This window comes from Misgurnus anguillicaudatus, chromosome 17, assembly GCF_027580225.2.
Source record: "Misgurnus anguillicaudatus chromosome 17, ASM2758022v2, whole genome shotgun sequence".
Taxonomy (NCBI): Eukaryota; Metazoa; Chordata; class Actinopteri; order Cypriniformes; family Cobitidae; genus Misgurnus; species Misgurnus anguillicaudatus.
In genome coordinates this window covers 41,033,488-41,051,814 of record NC_073353.2, presented here as the reverse complement: position 1 = coordinate 41,051,814, position 18,327 = coordinate 41,033,488, and the positions used below count along the sequence as shown (strand labels likewise).

At 35.1% G+C, this 18,327-nt stretch overlaps 1 protein-coding gene across 3 annotated transcripts in view; it reads right to left on the bottom strand.

The window, feature by feature from the left end:
- xirp2b (xin actin binding repeat containing 2b) overlaps nucleotides 1-18,327 on the bottom strand; it is a 97,697-nt gene that overhangs the window by 27,665 nt on the left and 51,705 nt on the right. Inside the window, exons 1-3 of one of the 3 annotated variants that reach the window (XM_055215036.2) lie at nucleotides 16,877-17,059; nucleotides 5,202-5,347; nucleotides 2,040-2,168 (exon numbers count right to left, since the gene is read on the bottom strand). In XM_055215036.2, coding sequence (XP_055071011.2) covers nucleotides 2,040-2,168; nucleotides 5,202-5,347; nucleotides 16,877-16,895 — 294 coding nt within the window. In that variant the 5' untranslated portion in view covers nucleotides 16,896-17,059. Of the gene's footprint in view, nucleotides 1-2,039; nucleotides 2,169-5,201; nucleotides 5,348-16,876; nucleotides 17,060-18,327 lie in introns of those variants that run through there. The other 2 variants (XM_073854773.1, XM_073854774.1) reach the window with 2 other exon arrangements.

The following is an 18,327-nucleotide window of genomic DNA, read 5'->3' as shown; positions in this document are numbered from 1 at the left end:
AAACTCAAACCAAACTGGAAATATAAACATCCGTGCCTGGAGAATCTGGAAAAACAATTATTTCAATCCAAATAATGCACATTTCAATTAAGTGGCAAGACCACTTTACTTTGAACTTTGGTTCAAATGTTCTATGGCTTTCACATAAAACCAGATAACTGAATGGAACGCTGCAGATAACTTGCTTAACTTAACATGTTTAACCTCTGAACAAAACAGATGCCCTGTATGACTAATAGGACTCATCTCCAGAATCACAATTCTGACACACATAAATTGCCTGGCCTGAGGTGCAAGCATCATGGGCCCAATTGTTGCATTTTACACATTTTACCCAGGTCTCCTTTGGACGACTCTTTGAAAATGGCTCTACACAGACGAGGCAGAAGCACTCTTCATCATCTGATGATGACTCTTGCATGATTTTTCTTCTTTTAGCTGCCTTGTTTTTCATAGGTCCAGATTTCTGCTTCCCTTTTTTTTGAAACAGCTTTTTGCTAGATTGAGGCTTATTCTTTTCTATATCATGTTTTCTGAGCATGTTCGATGTGTTTGTTTGTACAGGGGCAAGTTGTCAGATGTGACGACTTGCCCCAAAGTCATTGAGACAACTTGCCCCATACTTACTTGTGTGCTAATGTTGTCTAAATGTCAAGTTTAGCTCATCATATCACTTTAGCTAAAGTATCAAAAGACACTTTACGGTCTCCTCTATTTTGTGCAAAATAATCATTTTAAACATTCACACCTAACAAAGTTGTATTGCATAAAATGTAAAGTGATTTTTTTTTACTTTTTAAGCAGAAAAATAAGAAAATTGTGCTAACCTCAGATTACAGTGATCTTGACCACATGTGAACAGGAAGTTCACTATAGTCACATAAAGTGGCTATTTGATTTTTGAGATAGAGCCTCTAGTGTTGGAGTTATTAACAGTGTGACAACTTACCCGTGTGACAACTTACCCCGCTCTCCCCTACATGTACTAGGTAAGTACAAAAGTTACTATTTGTATAAAATCCAGAAGTCTTATAATCTAATAAAAATATTAGGAGCATAAAATTTTGATTTCAATCTTTGACATGATCTTTCACAGTCAATATGAAAAATATCAAGATTATTTTTACAGCATGTTCGTTATAGGTTAATTTTATGTAGAAAGCATTAAATCAGAATAAAATGACTTTTTGCTGGGTTTTCATATACAGGGTCATGCATTAAAGATCAGAAACTAACCAAATGTATGTTTAGCATTGTACATTTGCGTGGTTTACCACAGTTTGAGAATTAAATCTTTACACCACATGCAGATACGATAAAAGCACAATATAGTCACTGTGAAGTAAGGCAGGTTTTTCTACCATCACTGAGTTGAAGGCCTGTGCTCCTGCAGGAGAACACAGCACGCACAAAACCGCTGGTGTGGATGGCTGGACTGAATTCAATTTGGATCGGGAAGGTTGGATTGCACAGACTGTGACCAAAATTTATCTCTATTCTTCTTCTCTCGCTGCTAGCTGTATCTGACCCTGCATGCATAATATCAGCATGTGCCGATGCTAATGAGCTTCGCAAGCCTGGCTGAATCTATGCAGATCTCAGTGTATCTGGGTCTGTATTTGTCTGGTAAGATTTGAGTTTTCGTATAAGATCCGCTTTAAGAGGATTATGTTCACTGCTGAAGTTCATGCACACCCTCGCTTTCCTATTCCAGGAGTGTTACGCTGTTGCATGCATAAGTTGCATTGCATGCTTATAGCATCTCCTAATACCTCCTTTAAATACATATTGAATTGCAAACCACATTTGATGTGAAGTTATATGTCACCTGCAGCCAATGGTTTACAAAGGCCTATGAGAATGTCATTTGAGAACTGTTAAATCATAACAGAAATTGATGCGTGTGATTTATTATGATTAATTCTGTTAATTTACTGCTATGTCATGTAATTCATTCAATTAAAATTTTATCGGCACTTAAATGATGTGCAGCTTACAGCTTGGGTGGTGTGTTTCATTATATCTTGTCCAGCACTGACCTGCACAGATCTGTGCGTGAGGTGAAACTGGGTGAGCGAGTGAGCGGTCGAAACGTCCTCGCTCTCAAACTGTCTGCGTATGCTGGCAAGCCCTCCAGGCAGGGAACAGACCTCAGCTTCCTCCATGACCTGATGACCACAGCAAATATAAACCAAAAATGAATGGTTATGCTAACAAGGGCTACAAGAATACAAGACTGGAGTAGGAATACCATCTAATGCCTGTTTATCCATGGTCAAATAAAACCATTATTGTAACATTTATAACATTTATTTTAAAAAAAATCTGGATTTGGTTAAATTTTTATTAAAAAATTATATTAAGTAATAGTAGTAGACTTTATTGTCCCATAGGAAATCTATCCTGGACACATGCAATACAGTGACTGCTGTTTAAGATGACATAAATCATAAAAACATAACATATCAGATACACTACAAAAAATTATTTTTAAGAAAAAAAATTCTTAGTATTTTTGTCTTTTTTTAGTATAAATTTAAAAAAATTCTTAAATTGATGCTTTATCTTGATGCGCAAAACGACCGAAAACATCAAATTTAAGTGATTTTGTGCATAAAACAAGCATAAAAATCTGCCAATGGGGTAAGCAAAAAATCTTGAAAATTTTTCTTAAACACCAAATTAAATTTTGCTCGTTGTATGCTCAAAATCACTTACATTTTATATTTTTGGTCTAAAAACTAGACTTATTTGTTTGGGTCGTTTGTTCATCAAGAAAAAGCATCTTAATTTAAGAATTTTTTGATATTTTTACTGAAAACAAGACAAAAATACTAAGATTTTTTTTCTTGAAAATAATTTTTTGCAGTGTACAAAATAAATCAAAGTATTTACACTCATAATAATTTCCATTAAAAAGGAAACAACATTATAAATACAATATCTGCTCTTAACTCTTTCCCCGCCATTGACAAGTTATCTCGTCAATTAAAAGAAAACATTTGTGTTTCTGAAGAATTTTTATGTTAATCTGCAATACCGGAATCATCCACTAGATGTTTTCCAATTCATGGAAAAACCGAAGCCAGAACGTTATTTACTATTTTTAAACTCTATGTATGTTTTTATAATCGTTCTGAATCTCATCTCTAACGAAACTCAAGAAAAATGCTCATATTTAATATAAGCAGAGGAAAAATAAAGATAGAATGAAAGGTTTTCCCCATTTTGTTTGTTTGTTTGTTTATTTGTTTATTGTTTGTTTGAAAGCAGAGTCTGTTCTTACATTTGATATACAGTATATGTATGCTTATATATTTTTAGAAAAAAATCCTGGAAGGCATTTTGTGAAACTTTTGTGAAAATCACAAATGCTGGGGGGCAACTTTTCAAAAAATGGCTGGCAGGGAATGAGTTAATTAAGATGACATAGATCATCATCCAAAATTTATAAAATATACATTTTAAAGGCTTGTACGGTTAGAAAGACAGTATCTATATTGAACTCATCAAGTTTTTTTGTTGAAATATTCAATCATTTTGACTTATGATTATAAACTTGACAATTTTTGGATTCACACTGCAAAGCTTAATGCCTAATTATGATTTGTTGCCTGTATCCGATTTTTTATACTCTTATCCGATATCTGAATTTACACTAAACACTTGGCAAAACAATTCAAGGTAGACATACTGACCCAGAACTAAAATGTGGCGATATGCAAATGGGCACAGACAAAATGAAGAGTCACACTGAAAAAAATGATTCATTGAATTTAATAAAAAATTTTAAGGTAAGTGGTTGCAATCCATTTATTGAAGCTACATTTAAACAAAATTTTTATATTTTCCTTTGCTTTACTAATCTTTTTTGTTTAAATGTAGCTTAAATAAATTGATTGCAACCACTTACCTTAAAAAAAATGATTAAATTCAATGAATCATTTTTTTCAGTGCATGTGATCGCAGTTGGAGTTGAACGCCATTTGCAAGCGTCACATTTTCAATGATGCACGATGCGAATGCATGTATCCAATTTCTATCCGATTTATTTCCACAGAGGCCTGAAACCGATCGGAGAATATCGGAATCTTTGATTTTTTTTCGTGCTTACACGTTTGTTGGTCATATCCAATCTGTGCCACATGAGGGAAAAATTGGAATCGAGTCACTTTAAACATGCACTGTAAATGCCGTCTTATAAGATACATTTGTAAGATTTCTGGATCTTTTTCTCATGAGAATTATCTGAGACAACGTCATAAAAACGCCTTTAAGGAAACTACTGTACATTTAATGCCATTTTTATCTAAGAGAAATAACTGAGATTTTATTAAAGCAATCTCATTTGTGATTTTTCTTTTTCTGTTCTTATATGAAATACAAGAATTAAGTAAGACCACTGACAATTTCTTAAAACTCATGATCTTAAACCATTGTTTTTAGTATGTACAGTTCAATATTTTTATGCTTCTGAAATCAAATAATCACCAAATGGTGTTTCTAAAAAAATAATATTTTAAGAGTATATTTTATTGGCTAAGAAAGACTTTTTCTGAATTACGCGCAGACCACTCCTACATTTTTTCTCTGTTTTTGGCTCTCTGTCCTTCTTACTGTGTTTGTCTGTCAATCTCTCTCAAGCCACTCCTGTGATGAAAGACAAGAAAATCAAACACATGCGAGCTTCCTTTGTAATCTGATGTATAAAGGCGGCAATTATCGTATCAATCAATGAGTGGGAATTATACATGAATTTGAAGCTAAAAGGCCTCGGTCCACACGCGGTGTTTAAATGCAGAACAGTCAGAATTGATCAGCCCTGAACGCTTATTTTATTGAGACGTCTACAACAAGTTTGCAAGCTGCACAGGGGGCTCATTCACCTTATTTATAATTATATTAGATGATCAATTGGATGACGCTTACGACACCTCACTTAATATGAATTTATGGTAATTGAATTAAACTCTGAACAAAATACATTAAGGTCAGAAAAACATGAAGACTGGCTGGAAATAATAATCCTAAAAAAAAGAACAATAATACAGTTGGATAAGTTAGGGTGCGAGTGCACCCCGTCTGTATCATGAGATCTGATCACAATGCTGATGTTTCTCCAATTTTGTCTCTCCAACTTCATGGGACCTTTTATTGATCACTACAATAAAATGAAAATCCAGCGTGCATGTAAAATTTACCCCGCTGGAGGTGGTGTCAGGCCTGTCCTGTCTGAAGACCGCAGCCTGGTACAAAGCCACACGGTTCTTCACAGGAACATGTTCGGTCTGGTCCGTCTGGATGTCATCATGCTCATCTGCCATGGACACTATAACGCTGCCTGCAGCTGGAAAGAGATACACAAACAAAAACTATGAAAATATATTGAAAAACATCCAAACTGTGCTTGCCATTATGTCATTATGAACAATGTAAAGTATTGGTGGTGTACAAAGTGATGCTCCAAATCGGAATAGCACTATAAGCTTCTGGTCTCCGGTTACAGCACAGGTTCACTGGGAATTTTTACCATCTTTACATTCCCCACAAAGGACATCATAATTGTTCAGAAAAAAAGCACGGCACCATCTGTTTTCAACAATTTGAGGCATCAATCACGACTGCTGCACAAATGATACACGACAGGTTTAATATGCTTTTAAATAATTAAACTTCTTAACCTTAAGTATGAGTAATAGTAATGGTGATGCTTACGGTAGCTTAGCAAGCACAACTAATTATACCAGGTCATTAGTGTAATAGTAATTGTGATTTGGAAAAAATACAGAGAATTAGAAAAGGGAGTTGCGTAATGTAAAAACTGATTTATTTGTAAATCTGCTGAGCTGTATTACTATTTGATATGTTCAGACGTTTTACCCAAAGGCTTCAAGATTTATAGGTCCTCGCTTTGTGAAAACAACCCTCAGATTTATGTACTGGATGTTTTTAAAGTGGAAACCGACGGCAAAAACTTCAATAAAGACTGATTACAGCAATTTGGGAGTCATACAGTGGCTTCATTAAGACTTTAATTTTGTTGCTCATTAAAAAAAAGGAGATGAATCGCTTCATCTGCAGCAAATGACAGTTTACTAATGAGTCGACAATAAAATTACATAACATACTGCAAACTATAGTCGGGCTAAATTGAATAATCATTTAAAATTGCGATTCAGGAGATATGTGTTTTCCTTAAAGGTGCTTTATACGCAATTTATTTACATACATATCACTAACATGTGTAGACAACGGTAAATCTACACTTTTTTTGGCTATATGCATTAGGTGAAAATATATAGCCATATTATGCCATGTAAAGTACACTGTAAAAAAATTCTGTAGAAATTGCAGCTGGGTTGCCGGCAATTTACCGTAGATTTACATTTATGTTATTTACTGCCAAGAGTTTGTTCAAAGTTAAATGAAGATTAAACATTTACAAGTCTTTGTCTTTACAGAGTAAAACTAAAAAAACAGCATCAAGCAAAACATTCTGGAAAACAAAATCTGAAGTAAAAAACAGAAAAAGGTTGATGATGATTTCTGGTTCCCAGAATGCTTTGCATGAGGCTGTCATTGTATAGTTTTTTTCTGTAAAGATAAAAACTTGTTAATATTTAAAATTTATTTAACTTTGAACAAACTCTTGCTAGTAAATAACATAAACGTAAATCTACGGTAAATTTCCGGCAACCCAGCTGCAATAACATTGTAATTTCTACGGATTTTTTTTACAGTGTAGCACTCCTTTGCAATAAGTGTAAACAGTAATAAGATGCTATTTATACTTTTTATTGGCAGATACTATTTGCACCTCAGTATTTTTGTAAAAAAAACAAAATGTAAAAATAAAAGAGTGTAAATTATTATATTTATTAAAATTATTAAATGGATGCTTGGATGCTGCATTTTTGAAAGAAAAAAAGCCCTCCCTATATCGACCCAACCCTACCCATTTTATTACTAATAAACACTCTTTGGGCACTTTATTTACACTTTTTTTGAAAAAAAGCCTTTTCAATGTGTTTTGTAAAAGGTAAAGGGAGATGAGTGGTCGAACCACACACTGGAGGGCGGAGCTAGTGTAAATAGCATTTGACAAGTGACGCTATTTGCATTTCTAAATCGACACTCTGTTTTGTCAGTCAGAAACAGCCTTAGCGGGCGTGTACACCAAAGCGTTTAAACGCCAATCTAAGAGCTTTGGTTGTTTTGATACTTCTGCTTGGTTAATCAGTCGTTAAATGATTGTTGGTTGTTGTGATATTTGTCCCGCCCCTTCTCCATTGTAATTGGACGGCCCAGTGAGAAGCGACAATGACGAGCTGAGTGTTTCACCCAAAGTTGAACACTTTTGGTACTCAACATTTAGCGCAAAAAAGCAGAGCGCCGGCACTTAGGGCGGAAAATAAACGCCAGCTGAAAAAGCGCTGCACTTCCATTGGAAACACTTAAAAACGTACGCAGGCGTAAAAGCTTTGGTGTACACGCCCCTTAATGTGTCAGTCATTTACTGTGTTCAGGTTATCTGAAAATTAGTTTGTCTTTGTTAATTTGCTGTAGCAATTTTCAGAAAGCTCAGTTGATAAATCCAAAATCTTTTAAATGCACCGTCATTTTTCCAAAGCCTATGCTACTGCGCATGTGAAACAATCATCTTTCCATGGAAATTATATGGGAATTGTGGCACACGGATGAAGACGGGTCAGATGTCGAGGAAGCTAATATTTCCGTGTAATGCACTTTGTAAAAAATAACCAAAATTTTACAAATAATTTCCTTTAATTCCTTAAGTTTCCGACTTGGAATATGTCAAAAATTTGTTATTGCTAATAGAGTTATTCGGATTGTGACATATTTTTAATACAATTTATCAATTTTAGGCCTGTACAAAAAACACATTCACATTATTGCAATCTATCCAGATGTTTATAGTTTACTGTAATTTTTTTATTCACAGAAGTGATTCTCGTTTGTGTCTTAGTCATGTATTACAGTATTTTACTTTGTTCGCCATTTTTAACCCAGACATGAAATATAAGCTGGAAATGTTCTTAAAGGAGCTTCAGTTTAGGATCAATAAACATCAGGATGAATAATCGTTATCATCAACATAGAACCAGAGGAGAAGAAGTAAAAACAAAAGAAAAAATATAATCGTCTCCTGTGTCTGTCGCACAAAACAATACCGAGCCCCACCCCCAGACAATGTAATTCTTTAACAATTGACAATGGGCTCTTTTTTACTAAAAGGCGGGACTTCCTTTGTTAGAAGCGTCCATACTGACCATTGTAATCTCCCCTAATATTAAATATTGCCTAATATTGCTAATATTAAATATATTTGGTCGAGCACTGCATTAGCAATGCAAAGTTTGTGGGTTTGATTTCCAGAGAGCACACACACTGATTAAAAAAGTATCAAATAAATGCACATGTAAGTCACTTTGGATAAAAGCGTTGCAGAATACTTAAGCCATTGATGAGTTATATTGTCAAATAAGAAAAAAATGCTTCCCTGCCATTGACAAGTTTATACCGCAACCCAAATTTTCGCTATTATCCACTAGGTGGCACTACCGAACTTAAAAAAGGTCAGAGGTGAATGGGCCGACTGATTCAAGCTGATAGAAGAGCAACTTTGACTGAAATAACCACTCGTTACAACCGAGGTATGCAGCAAAGCATTTGTGAAGCCACAACATGCACAACCTTAAGGGGGATGGGCTACAACAGCAGAAGACCCCACCGGGTACTACTCATCTCCACGTCAGAATTTGGCGTAAATAGAATGAAAACATGGATCCACCATGCCTTGTTATCACTGTGTAGGCTGCTGGTGATGGTGTAATGGTGTGGGGGATGTTTTCTTGACACACTTTAGGCCCGTTAGTGCCAATTTGCCATCGTTTAAATGCCATGGCCTATCTGAGCATTGTTTCTGACCATGTCCACCCGTTTATGACCACCATGTACCCATCCTTTGATGGGTACTTCCAGCAGGATAATGCACCATGTCACAAAGCTCGAATCATTTCCAATTGGTTTCTTAACATGACAATGAGTTCACTGTACTAAAATGGCCCCCACAGTCACCAGATCTTAACCCAATAGAGCATCTTTGGGATGTGGTGGAACGGGAGCTTCGTGCCCTGGATGTGCATCCCACAAATCTCCGTCAACTACAAGATGCTATCCTATCAATATGGGCCAATATTTCTAAAGAATGCTTTCAGCACTTTGTTGAATCAATGCCACGTAGAATTAAGGCAGTTCTGAAGGTGAAAGGGGGTCAAACACAGTATTAGTATGGTGTTCCTAATAATCCTTTAGGTGAGTGTGCAAATGTTGTGCAAATCATAAAAAATGCTGACGCTGGCTGGCAACTTTTTTAAATGCTGGCAGGGAAAGTGTTAAATGTAATGTAAATGAAAGAATGTAGTAAAGGCACTACAGCATCTTTACAGTTTGTCATTTCTACATCATGAGCATCACCAGTAAGACTGTCAGAAAATGACCAGAAACCTCTGCATTGCAAACCAATGTATCTTATCTCTAATTAGCCTAAACACAGCCAGAGGTGAGACAGTAATGGGAGATATTTGGAGGCAATGGAAGAACATTTATAACCGAAGGCTGTCTTGCTTTTATCCAGTAACATCCCTGAAATCAATTACACCAGCTGTCTATTCCTAACCCAATTAAACATTGTGGAATATAAAGACGTGTCTCTCTGCCTGCTGTAAACCATCATTACGGTAATGAGCTGCTGGCAGCGCTAACAGTTTCCACATCAAAACTAAGGTCTAATCCCACCCTGTGTGTTTGTTTGTTTGTGTGTATGTGAATGTCTAGCGGAGCAGAAATGCTTCATTTGCACTAATGTGGTTGTACGACTATTTAATTCCTCTGGCTGACCCAAATGTATCTCGACTATATGCTCTACTATAGCTGTATGTGATTGACATTGACATACTATACAACTAAGGCAACTCTATGGCAGCATCATGAATCATGTGTACTTGTTAAGACATTTTAAAAGCTCTTTAAGATGATATAATCTTAGATTCCTAACCTGGTGAGCTTTGTTGCTAAATAAATGTGCTCACATGACCAAGGCTGCTCCAAAATTACAGTACGCAGCGTAATTATACTTTAATTTGTCCAAATCCAAAGGCAACATGTCATGTGATCATTACAGTGAAAGTATACCCACAATGCACTGAAAGAAAAATCATCCAAGATCCTTAATGATGCAAGATAATAATGTTGGGTATGTACGTACTTGTCAGCAAGATTTCAGGAAAAATGAAATGTGTTCGGAGTGCATGAATCTCGTGCTGAATTATTTGCATTAATTTCTTTTAAATCCAAAGCTTTTAAAATAAAGCACAACTTAAATTATATGCTGTGCTTTTCAAAGTTATTTGAAAAGCACAGCAAGGATCTAAACATCATATGTTTGGCTAAATCCAACTTACAAGATGAGACATTCTTTATCTACAGTATCTTGTCATTTTTTAAAACAAGCAGCAGTTTGTCAAACTAGCAGTTAGTCATGTTCACACAAAAAAATCTAACTAAATAAGAAATCTATTTTGTATAAAGAAAAGCAAGCCTATTTCTCCCAAATTCTCTTACTGTAATGCATTAAATAATACTATAATGTTTACTGTATAACAGGAAAATCTAAATCCAATCTAAAATAAAAATCTGTAACAATATTCATGTAATACTGAAATATAATTGTTTAAACATACACTGTAAAAATGCATACTTTTTGTCAAATCAACATATATTTTTATGTTACTTTAACTTAACAAATTAGGGAAAAAAATCAACTTGTTTTTATAAATTATGTTAACTTTTCACAGATAAAACCTTAAAATAGTAAGTTGAATTGGCAAAACCTGCTACAGAACATTTCTTCCTTCTTCAATTTAAAAGTACTGATTTTATCTTAAAGAGGACATATCATGAAAATCTGACTTTTTCCAAGTGCTATATTTGGGTCCCTAGTGCTTCTATATCAACCTAGAAAATGTACATAAGATCAAACAAGTAACTTTCTCTGCAAGCATGTGAAAAAATAGGTCATTGAAATTTGGCTCCCCTTGTGATGTCATAAAGGGATAATACCGCCCCTTAATCTGCACTATCCAATCACAGCACTGCCATTTAGTGCAGAGATCAGCTCATTTGCATTTAAAAGAACACATACAAAAACAGCACATTTTTGCACATTTTCACATACGTGGGGACACCAAAGATTTATTTTATATCTTAAAAAAGTCTTTAACTTTTTTTTTTTTTTGGTTTATATAAGCGAATTATACTTGGGCACACAGTTGAATGCACAGTTTTGAAAAGTAGACCTATACGTTGTTCGCATACATACTGTAGGTGTTGGGCAGATACGGATTGCAACAAATTGCAATGGCTCTCCTGGCCTACACTGTAAAAAAATAAATGCTGGATTTATTCAAAAATATAGTGCATCATTTTTGCATCCACTTTTTTAAGTAAGTTTTATTTGAAATTTTAAGCAATTGCATAAATACTTTAAAAAATGGATGCAAAAATAATGCAGTATATTATTAAGTAAATTTAGCATTTATTTTTTTCAGTATACACAAACCTGTACATGCATGCGTGACTACTATTCATGTACTATTATGATAACAAAATTTGCGTCACACGCACTGTATGCTGACCTCCGTGTATGCATAAAAATTAAAAGTATACCCAGGCCCTCATACAGTAAAAAGACTCTGTGTTTTTATACAATTAAACGCAAGTAAAATTCTATAAAATAATATTCAATCTGTGCTGGCAAATTGAGTTGGAATGAACAAATGTTCAAAAATGAGTTACTTATATTTTGACACTCTCTATTAAAACTTTAAAACGATGTATGATTTGTTGGAATCTGAGAGAAAACGAAAGAGCTACACCTGTTTGAACTTGATCAAAAGTTCAAAAACAAAATTACCACGTCCATACCTTAAAACCACTGGTAAAACTAATAGATTTAGCACAAAAAGTAAAAAACAATATGGGAATAATAGGAAAAATATATTTTCAAATTTGTTCTATCTTTTATTGTTTGACATGGAGATAGTTGTAAGATCTACTGTAATGTAGGATCTAATATAATCTTACACATCAGATATTTTTCCCAACAGTTAACCAAGCATTCACTTAAGACATAACAAATTATATCTGAATGAATTCTTGTCAAAACACATATTTTTTGAAAAAAAAAAAAAACAGATATTTTTTAAACTGTAATTCTGTCTATATGTGTATATCGGGGTCACACGGGTCTGTCAGTCAGCGTGAAGAAGATCGTTTTCATGTCTTATGGCTCTGAGTAACTCTTTAACATCAAGTAAGTCCTGGACTTTATTTTCTAATTCCTGAATGTTTTAAAACCAAAATGTCAGGCACATGTGGATGGACGCATCTTTGTATTAAGCATTTAGGAGGGTCCACCTCTCAGAAAACATACTAATAAAGATCATTTTAGATGTTAAATGACTATTTAGATCATTTGGATCACTATAGGCTGCTACCCAGTCTCACGAAATTACGTACCTATAGTCACATCATTTTTTGATCCTTTTTCGTGATACTGTCACGAATTTCCATGTTTTTTCGTTATCGTATCACGAATTTCTGTTTATGTGTCATTGTCACGTATTGGTTACTCAACTGCTTTTTCCTATTTTCAAACCATTTTCGCTTCGGTTTAGGGTTAGGTTTGGTGTTTGCATTACTATGTCACTTTAAGTATTGGTTTATACTGTTTGTTTCAGATTTATTTTTTATATTTTCTGATTTTTAAACCATTGTCGCCTGGCGTTAGGGTTAGAGTTGGGTTTGGGTAAGGATGTCATTTTATGTAAATCTAACCCTAAACCGAAGCGAAAATGGTAAGAAATTAGGACAAAACAGTTAAGTAACAAATACGTGACAGTGACACATAAACAGAAATTCATGATACGATCACGAAAAAACGTGGAAATTCCTGACAGTATCACGAAAAAGAATAAAAAAATTATGTGACTATAGGTACGTAATTTCGTGTGACTGGGCTGCTATATGAGGGATTAATGTACTTATTTTTATAAAAACCTAAATTTTAACCAAAATCGCCATTTATACTTTCTGTTCCCTGCAGCTCAAAATTAGACGGTGCGCATTCTGACTCATTTTGCCAGCCCGGGTCACATATATTTCCAAAATTTTAATAGGATTTTTTCGTTTGTTTGTTTTTTAGAGTGAAATGTGCCCAGGCCAATTTCTAAACATACTTTTATGAGATTCAGCCAGTTAAAATCTCATAACATCTATTGTTCGGTCCACTAACGCTTGTTGTCGGTCTGTAGTTGCAATAAAATCAGTGAGTTCAATCATAATATAAAATGCCATCTGCAGCATAATCAGCCCAATCCCCTCTTCATTAACTTTTAATGGTTTTGTTCCACTTAAAGACTTATTTATGAACACAAGGTATTTATTGCAAAGGTATCAGACATAAAAACGAATAAAACGGCAGTGTCAGGTTGCTCTGCTTCTCTAGAAGTGTTCAAATCATCGGTACATTTTAAATAAATATTTCCTTTAGCTGTAATGCCTCCCAATACCGCAATGTTTGGTCAGGCATTACAAGTTATTTCAAGTGTTACATCACCTCACTGAAATTCACTCTGCTGGCTTATTTGTCATGCGGTAGAAGCTTTTATCCACAGCTTAGAGTACACTTATCACCCCTGAGCAACCTCGGGTTAAGTGCTTCACTCAAGGGCACCTTGGTCTTTCATGAATCTCCTCTTTTACCACAATGCTACACTACTTTTAAAATCATCACAAAGCACATTGCAACCCCTTATCTCATGCAATGCAATGTAAGTCTACATCTCAGAGGATTTTCAAAGAGGATAAAACAATTAAAGTGAATGAATCATTCTGGGACTGATAGGAGTTTTAAGCACTTAAATATTTCATATGTTTTAAGATGGTGCAAAAAGCTGAGCCTGTGATTGGCTCATGCAATGCATGGGTGGTTAGCATCACATAGTAATATCACCAGGGAAATACAAGCTCTGTCTCTATTTTAGCCAAGCTGCTGTGTGTGGGGGGCTATGTTGCTGTAAACCCATCAACCTGTCAAGAAGGATGAGCAACCACAGGCATCCGTCACCCAAAAAAGCTCGGTAACAGCTACCCTTAAGTTTTATGTGCATCATGAAGGAACGATGGAGCATTCGTGTTCTTCACTTCTGGAACAACGCTCTATTTGACAGGCCAGGTTTTAAAAACTCAAGAGCTTTTAACCAATCAGATCACGCTAATCCTTACGCCTGGACCGTGTCAACAATTCAGATCTATCTTCTGATGAGTTATGTCCAGAGATCACATGACAGGAGAGTGAAGTAATCTAGGCGCCAAGTACCCGTAAAAATAAATCAAACTTATTTTAAACCGTGAAGCTGGTGGGTCGGGTTTCAGAGGGAGAGCGTCTGAAGACCCCAGAATCTGCTTGTTCACCTAAACATCTGATTTAAAGGAAATGTGTCATGAAAGAAAGAAAAAGAAGTGTTAAGTAAGCTAAGGACGCTGTTTCATTTATAATTTATCATAATAAAACTACAGTCAAACTACCTATTAAAAATGTATGACTGCATTAAACACTAATTTAAACACTACATTAAAAAATATTTCACTTTTATAAAATATTCCTGATACTTATCTCACCCATGTCAGGCTTATGTCTTTCTTTGAATTAAGTTTTTTTCAGGAAATATGGATTTTTCTCCATATAGTGGACTTTAATGGACCTCAACCGTTTACAGTTTCAATTAACTTCAAAGGGCTCTGAACAATCCCAACCGATGCATAAGGTTCGTATCTGGCAAAATGATTGTCGCTATTAACTCCCCACCAGCCATTTTTTGAAAAGTTGCCCGCCAGCAATTTTTGTGATTTTTACAAAAGTTTCACAAAATGACTTCCAGGAAAATTTTCTTCTTAAAATATATAAACATACAAATATATCAAATGAAAGAACAGACACTCTGCTTTCAAACAACAATAAACAAACAAACAACATGGGAAAAAAACTTTCATCCTATCTATATTTTTTCTCTGCTTATAAACTCTTAAATATGCATATTTTTCTTTAAAAACAATTTTTAGCAAAAAGCTGAAATAAATGCGTTTTTGTGAAGGAATTTTGTTAGAGATCAGATTCAGAACGATTATCAAAACATACACAGAGTTTAAAATGAGTAAATAACATTTTGGCTTCAGTTTTTTGCAAAAATTGGGTAAGGGGATAATCGCAGTATTGTAGATTAACATAAAAAATTATCAAGACACTTTTTTTATGCAAATGTGTTCTATTAATTGACGAGATAACTCGTCAATGGTGGGAAAAGAGTTAAATAAAATAAATAATATGTACTTTTAATCACAACTTCTCATCTTGCACTAGCCTTGTGACGCGCCAGCATGACCTAACATATTACATAATCACGTTGAAAGGTCATGCATGACGTATGCGAAACTACCGCTCCAGTGTTTACAAGTGTGGAGAAAGAGGAGCGTTTCGACGTTGTTGTATGTCGAATGATAATGTCATAAATGTCTTTGTGTCAGTTTATTGTTTAAAATGGTCTGCAAGTGTGCGTTTCACATATGTAACGTGTGACTTTACGACGTGAATACTTAATACGTAAAGTCGCGCTTGGCCGTATTTTTTTTGCCGAAAATGATGATCGATTTGCATTTTTTAGAGCCCTTTGAAGCTGTGTTGAAACTGCAATTTCAAACTGCATTGAAACTGTAAACTGTTGGCGTCCAATAAAGTCTATTAAAATGAGAAAAATCCTGTAATGTTTTCCTCAAAAAAAAAAAAAAAAAAAAAATTCTGAACAAAGAAAGACATAAACATCTTAGATGACATGGATGATAAAATTATTGGGATTTTTTATGAAAGTGAAGTAATCCTTAAATAACACCTCAGTATATTTAAAAGATATATTTAACTCTAAAATTGTGTATATAAACTAAAATTAATATTTATTAGGATCATTTACATTAAAATAAAGATAAGAATTCACATCAGAAATAAATCTTGGCACCCTATTAAGAAAAATCTAAATACTTTTTCATAAAAAACCCATTTCAATAAGATTATCCTAAAAAAAAAAAAAACTTTATATTTAAAGTGAGCGAAATTACATTTACATAAAAAGAGAGAAGAAACAGAGTAACCCAGGAAACTACTATTTAATGAAAGTGTGTGAGCTTTGTCATTAACTGAGAGTCTGGCAATCCAAATAAAGGTTCAAGCAAGATTATGGACAATTCCATAAACACCCTAATATGGACATTCCAAGCAAAATGAATAAAGTTGAAAAATCACTGTATATGCAGTAAACAACACGTTTTACATTTTATGAAGGAAATATGAATGCTGCCCATATACAGTAAATAACTGCCACCCCACGATAAAGAGTTTGGGGGGTTTGCTAGGTTATTGCAATGCAGTTGCTAAGGTATAGTTAAGTAAAATATAATGCTAATTGATAGATGGTTGCTCACAGACCAAAGTCAAAATAGCATACACCCGCGTCTCTAATTCTGGCCTCTAGATATTAAGAAACTATTAAGGAACCCAAATCTATACTCATGATGACATCCCTATACCACAAACCCATTTAAATCTCCAACCACTTGAGTGCTAGATACAACACAATCCATCACGCATTACAACAATAATCTTTTCACAAAAGTCAAACCTTCCTATCTGTCCATTTTAAAGAAATCGAGCACATCGGACAATCCAAGCAGCTGTAAAACTCACCAACTGTGTGTCCGTCCATGAGTAGCGGGTTAGAGATCCAGAGAAGGGGCCTGAAGCTTTCTGCCTGCCCTGCAGGTTGTTTGAATGGCCAGCAATCTGTCTCTTGAGTTTGGTGGAGACCAGCTCCAGAGGCGCTCGAAACGTAACGTGAATCCAGCCAGCTGCTTTTATTTCAAAGCATCTTCTCTCCCCTCCCCAACATTCAATACTGCGCTCTGCCAGCACGGCTTTTTTTGGAGGACCTGGTGTCTCCTGTCATGTCATGATGCAAAACCCGGTGGGCAGTAGCAATCGTTGCTTCTTTCTATAATATATTATAAAAAATGTGAATACATGAATGCCACATAACGGGACCATAGTGAAAGAATCTTATCTGCATGTTTAATTCTTTACGTGAAATTCATTTACCAGCGACTTCCCATTAGTGGACTTTCAAAGTCGATTTTGGTTGACATTTCTTTATGACGTCCTGTCAAATTTGAAAGGTTACGATATGTCTTGACATTCACTGCCTGTGTTCTGACACACCTTAAAAAGTTGTCTCACTTCACTCGCATACGCTACCGGATGTTCATCTCAAATAGTTTTTACTTGCACATCTTTTTTTTACTGGTACATCTTTTAAAGCCATACATGTACCACAGTATTTAGCAGATTTTATTCACCCATACACCCCTGCTTGGCTTTTTGGGTCCTCTGGAGCCAATTAATAATGGTTTCCAAGTACAGACTGTCTTTAAAAGGGCCCTCAGTATTCCAGCAGTTACTGTAAAAACTGCTTCTCTCTCTCGGCTAAAGTAAAACTTATTTCTTTACATAACTTATTTTTTTCTGTTTTTGCAGCTTAACGTTGTTTTTTACCATCTTATAATTCTTTCCTGTCTTTGAATGTTTGCTTTTAGTTTCTCATTGTGAAGCCACCATGAATTTGTGAAAAATGCAATTCAAATAAGATTCATTTTGGGATCACTTTAGTAAAGGGTACCTAGTAGCATTGCCACAACATTTTTGGGAATGTGTCCTGTTTGAACAAAAGGCAGGAACAATGCCGTAAGGGGTGTGTCCTAATGAGGACACGTGTGTTATCACGACAACATAGTTATCGCTTAGCTCCAGTGTTGGGGGTAACGCATTACAAGTGACTAGGGTTTAATCCCGAGAAACGGGATTCCCGGGAAATCTTATCAAGACTATTTCCCGATTCCCGGGAAAAGTTATGACGGGAAACGGGAAATTTATATATATTTTTTTATATATATAAACGTGCGCTAGATTAGATTTGCAGCTGGCTTTTTCAATGACCACTAAGCCAGCCTCAGAAGAAATGAAAGACGGTGACTTCATGAGCATTCTAAACAAAGAGTTTTCCCTCTTCGAAGCCACCAAAAGGAGACCAACCCACCTGCAACAGCTGTTTGATGCTCTTAGCACTATTCAGGCTACATCTGTGG